The following is a 5,391-nucleotide window of genomic DNA, read 5'->3' as shown; positions in this document are numbered from 1 at the left end:
TGCCAGCACAGAGACTCAAGCCAGGTTTAATGATCAGTGTCTAGTTTTCAGAGCCCAGAGGCTCCAAGGTTTGCCAGCCTAGGAGCACACACGGGGAGGGACAGGGTCCTGGACACAGGGAGGCCCGCTGGCTTTGCCAGCAGGGCTACAAAAAGAAGTACAGAGGTAAGAACACACAGAGAATTCGAATCAGTCGGCTCTGCTCTCCCCAACTGGAGTGTGCCCTCTCCTGGCCCCTTCCTGGGAGCCCCATGAATACAGGCACAGAAAAAAAAAAATCACAAATAACCACACAGACAGATGGTAGAGCCCTGCCACACGCTGTCTCCAGGGATACCTGCTTCCTGGAGGACACGTCTGGTTGACGGGGAGTAGCCTGAGGGGAGGTGATCTCCCTGCGTTTTCTTATAACCAGACCTGGCAGTTTTCTACACAGGGTTCTCGCGAGCTTACGTAATGCTGAGTACTTAATCCTCCACGTAGATAGCCCCCCTTTGGGGTTCCATCAACCCAAACCACAGAAGAGACTGCTCATCAGCCAGTTGTATCTCTGGGTGGGGCAGCGGTCAGGCACAGCCACCAAGTATCTCCAACCAGGGGCTCTAGTATGGAGACTTAGCGCCGCAGGGCCTTCCCTTATTCCCTCATCTAGGTAGGACTTTTGAAGAAAATGGCCCTCCTAGTCCTCAGGAGCTCAGCTGGAACGCCCCAATAGGCCTGTTTCATTTGACATTCACTTTAAAGATTTTCAGAGCCTTACTTGTTGCCTCAAGGGGGAAACTGCCGCACAAAGATGCGATTTTCCCAGGTTCCTTGATAGGTCTGAGGAGTGAGCTCCAGTAACAAAATGCTCAGAAGTCTCTAGCGCATAAGGAGGTAACTTTTCCCTCCTGCCCCTTTCTTACCAGAGCAGGTAACAGAGAAAAGGCAATTCAAAGTTACTTAGCCCCCCTGCCAGATTCCTTTGGAGCCTTCATTGGCCTAATTATGTCTTAACTTCTCAGACTTATTGTCTTTAATCTAAGGGAGGTTTCTGAAGAGTTTGGAGAACCAGCTAGCATCTCACCACCACTTTCCCCCAGGGTCTTCAACCGGAGGTTCTCCTACCTCCAACCTTTGCAGAGAAGTGATTCAGTGCCTTGAAGACATGGGCGAAGTGTCAGGGAGCTCAGAAATTCGAGTACACGAGTTTGCGTCATGGGGGACCCTGGCGTGGTCGCTGTCTCTCCTACGGGGCGTACAGGTGGAGACTGTTCTGAGAGTGGGTGTTAGTGGGGGCTAAGGATCGCTGCCCGATGGAAGCCCAGGTGCTGGTGTGCATGCGTACCTATGAGCATGCATACCTATGAGCATGCAAGTACTGGAGGGAAATGCTGCACCTCTCTCTTGACAAAACCAGGTCTCTAATAAAGGATGGACAGCAATTTTAAGATCCCAGGAACGGGCAGGGCGAAAATGTTGAGTTCCAGTCCCCGTCCCCAATCTTAATAGGCAGCTGGATGCAGGGCCTCCTAGCAAGCAGGCCTCAGCTTCGGGGCCTAAAGAGTAGGTTAGATAACTGGAGTACCTGAAGGACTTCCTATGGACAGAGAACCTGGTGGGAGAGGGGAGACTGAAAAAGACCAACATCAGAGAATATTACCCTGCTCGTGCCCCTGCCAAAGCTCAGAAGAGCCACCTCCCAGGGCCTGCACTGTGGTCACAGGGAGACGTTAAAGGGACCAGTCGCCTCCACATCCAAAGTGTTCGGGATGGAGTGGTGGGCTCCTCTGGCCTGAAGACCACAACGGCACACACCTCTGGCTGAGCGGGGTGGGGGCGGCAGAACTTCCCCGCCGGTGATTTAGTACCACTGTCTGCCACAGGACTGATGGCCTGGAGCTTTGTGGAGAGGGCAGAATTCTAAGCCCCACTCCAAGTTGCCATTCTGTGGCAGAGACCGCCCGATTCCAACAGTGCAGACAAAGAAACCCCATGCTCTGGCTTTGCAGCAGGGATGACAGCTCTGAGAGAGGACCAGGGAAGCCCGTCAACCCAGAGGAGACACCTGCTGGATCTCTTCTACTCCCAAGCTCGGTGTAACCCAGCTGGGGCCAGACTCTGCTGGGCTTCTCCTTCCTCTGCAGAGCAGCATATTAGGGAGAGCACAGGACCCCACCTGAGCCCTGGTAAGGAGACTGAATGGAGAGATGGCGCACACAGCAAACCAGGCAGGTCCAGCTGGATGCTACGTAAGAGAGGCCGCTGTACCCTCATCCCGTTCGTGGGAAGTGGCTCTACTTCTCCTGGTTATGGCAGGTAGCCATAAAAACTCTGCCTTCAGCAGCCCCCACCCTGGTCTGACACGCAGGCGCTGGGAATGAAATGCTAACCAAGGGTTTCACGAACCAGGAAATTAGCCGCTCTCAAGTCCGCCTCCCCCCCACACACCCGTCTACCAGTTTTAGGCTGGCACCTCTGCAGTACCCCTCTGTGCCACTGATCTGAGGACAAGACACAAACGCCACACCTCACTTTGTTGCCATATCTGACAGGCAACGGGCCAGGGGTCCTGCGAGGATCCATCCACCCAGGGGACACTGTGCAGGAGGAAGGCATCGGTGGGAAGTCACAGCTCTGGGGGGCGGTTACTGATGGACGTCTCAACCAGTTCCTGACTCATTTTCCTAGGTCCTCCATTGCCCCAGCTGGGAAGTGTGGCTTCCTGGCCAAAGAAGATACTCCAGCTTTCCCCCAGTGTAGCCCTGGTGGAAGGCCTCCCCCCGTTACAGGTGTGGGAGGGCAGAGATAGGGAAAGAAAATCTGATTGTTTTTTTTCTTCAAATGACTATCTCTTACAGAGCTAGGGATGACCTCGATGAAGTTTAGAGACTCTATGTGCTCTTCCTCCCACCGTCTTCTCTTTCCCACCCAACTCAGAAACGCTCCTGCTTCTCCACCACACTCAGAATTTCCAATGCTGTGGACAGGGGTGTAGCATTTGCCCGAGGATTAATAAATCCGTATTTGAAAACCACGGCAGCCACACCCTGGTTGGGCCTTCCCTGCTAGTGTACCTGTGACCCATTCCCTTGAGGCCGGGGGGACCCACTCCCTCGGGCAGCCAGCCCTCTCTTCCATCCCCTCACATCCTTCAGGGGTGCAATACCTCTCCTGGGGCAGAATCTCCCCACCAACCCATCCTGCTCACACCACAATGGGTGTATCGGAGAAGACGGAGCTGACCGATTCTGGATCCGACATCCTCCTCTGGCCCTTGCCCGAAGCCTCGGGCACCGGCAGGGTATTGCCAGGCTTGAGCTTGCTGTTTGGACCCTGCCCGGGGCCGGCAGGTTCCAGGAAGGCCACGCGCCGGTCAAAACCGTCATCTTTGTCCCCACCAGCCATGGGATCGTGGTTGGGGGTGGTGCTAAGCATGGACGAGCTGAGGCTGTCTCCCTGATGGCTGGCAGGCTTCTCGACACCCCGGCACCAGCAGCGGCACGGGGTGAGGTACAGGTAGATGAGGACCAGGACGACGCTGAGGATACAGCCCACCAGCGTGGTGTAGGCTGTGTTGAGAGTATCGTGGTGTCCGTGCAAGGTGAAATTGTACACTTTCAACTCCACGGACAGCGTCTCGTTGAACGCCTCCCCCATGGCATAGCAGGTGTACACACCCCCATCCTCAACCCGCACCTCCCGGAAATGAAGGCTGCCGTCCTGGGACACTGTCACCGAGCCGTTGGCCTCCTTGCCTAGCACCTGCTCATTGTCCGGCGTCATCCACACCTTGGTCATCCCCTGCTGCTTGGTGTCGCACTTGATGGTCAAGTTCTCGCCCAGGTGGGCCTCCCAGGCCCGCTCCTTGTACTCGCTGCAGTTGAGGAAACTCAGGTTGAAGACATTGTGCATCTTGTGGGCGTTCACGCAGCACAGGTCCTCCTGAAAGTCCGTCACGGAGCTCAGCTGCCGGTACTGCCAGTGTGAGAAGAGCTGGTAGAGCTCACAGTTGCAGGGCAGGGGGTTGTTATGCAGGTAGAGTCCATTCTTGATCCACGCGGGCAGCTTCTGCAGGTCGGGCAAGGGCAAGCTCTTCAGCCGGTTGGAGGAGAGATCCAGGAGCGTGAGTTTGGGTAGCTTCGCTCCTTCCTTGACCAGCTCCAGCGGGAAGCGGGAGATCTGGTTCTGGCTCAAGTAGAGTTTCTGCAGCTGGGCCATCTCGTCGAAGGCGCAGCGGTCCACCTCCGTGATGTGGTTATTGTAGAGCAGCAGCACCTCCAGTGCTTGCAGCTCACTGAACAGGAACTCGTCCAGGGTACGCAGCTGGTTGGAGGAGAGGTCCAGGTAGCGCAAGTTGGGTACGGGGGAAAAGGCCTCGGAGGAGATGAAGTTCAGGTGGTTGTGGCTGAGCAGCAAGGAGTGCAGGTGGGTCAGGCGCGTGGGGGTCCACTCGGCCCGCAGGCGGCTCAGGTTGTTGTGGCTAAGGTCCAGCAGGGCTGTGTAGCGGGGCAGGGAGGAGGGCACGTGGAGCAGCTGCTGCTTGGAGCAGCTGAGGATGTTGCTGGCACACAGGCAGGCGGCAGGGCAGCTGACCACGGGACGGCCAGCTCTGGCCACCTCGAGGAGGAGCAGGAACAAGGAGAGCAGCAGGAGCCAGAGGCCTCGCAGGTCGTGCAGGGGTTGCATAGTGTCACAGGGGAGGCTGAGGAAGGCCACAGGCGGATCTGGGAGGGAGTCCCCCTGGCGTGTGCTGGTAGACTTTGACTATGGGCTAGAAAGAGAGAGGGTGGGTTTATGCTCACCAGGGACTCCGGGAGGGAAGGACAGTCCCCTCCTCCCTCCGCATTCCCCATCCACCCCTCTGGCTAAGAAGAAAAAGGAAGAGATGCTGGGACGTTCCCAGGCGCCGTGCGGGCCCAGGAGGACGAGGTGGACACAGACCCGCGCGGCTGCGGTTCCTGGGCGTGGGAAAGGGCGATGCGCGGGGTCAGGGGGCTAGCCTGGGCCGGGTCCGGAGGCGGGTCGGCGGGGCCTTTGGGGAGGAGCTGAGGGAAGGTCATCGGGGCTGGGGAGCGCGCTTCGGAAGGAGACCGGGGGGTCCCCGGGGCCTGTCGCGGCGGGCTCCCCCCGGGGACCTCCGGTCACTGCACCTGCTCGCCGAGGACGCGTCTCAGCCCATGGCCGGCCCGCGGGCTCCGTCGCGGCCTCCCTCGGCAGCGCCCGGCGGCCTGTCACGGCGCGCGCCCGCCGCAGGGGCCCGCGCCCGGCGGCATCACCTCCCGCCGACTCGCCGCGCGCCGCTCGTCGCTCGCGCGCCGCGGCCCGCCGACCCCGGCCGCCGCCGCCCAGCCCGCGGGCCCGGCCAGCCCCGGGCGCTGCAGGCGCCGCGATCCGCCGGGAGGGAGCGGC

General features: G+C 58.9%; 1 protein-coding gene across 1 annotated transcript; it reads right to left on the bottom strand.

Annotated features, from left to right (window-relative positions):
• On the bottom strand, positions 1 to 5,391 carry AMIGO1 (adhesion molecule with Ig like domain 1). Its single transcript, XM_004448956.4, has 2 exons — positions 5,133 to 5,391; positions 1 to 4,753 (listed from the first exon to the last, which is right to left on the bottom strand). The coding sequence occupies exon 2, from the start codon at positions 4,666 to 4,668 to the stop codon at positions 3,187 to 3,189; it is 1,482 nt and encodes a 493-aa protein (XP_004449013.1). The 5' UTR covers positions 4,669 to 4,753; positions 5,133 to 5,391; the 3' UTR covers positions 1 to 3,186.

This window comes from Dasypus novemcinctus, chromosome 9, assembly GCF_030445035.2.
Source record: "Dasypus novemcinctus isolate mDasNov1 chromosome 9, mDasNov1.1.hap2, whole genome shotgun sequence".
Classification (NCBI taxonomy): domain Eukaryota; kingdom Metazoa; phylum Chordata; class Mammalia; order Cingulata; family Dasypodidae; genus Dasypus; species Dasypus novemcinctus.
This window is presented reverse-complemented; position numbering and strand designations above follow the sequence as displayed.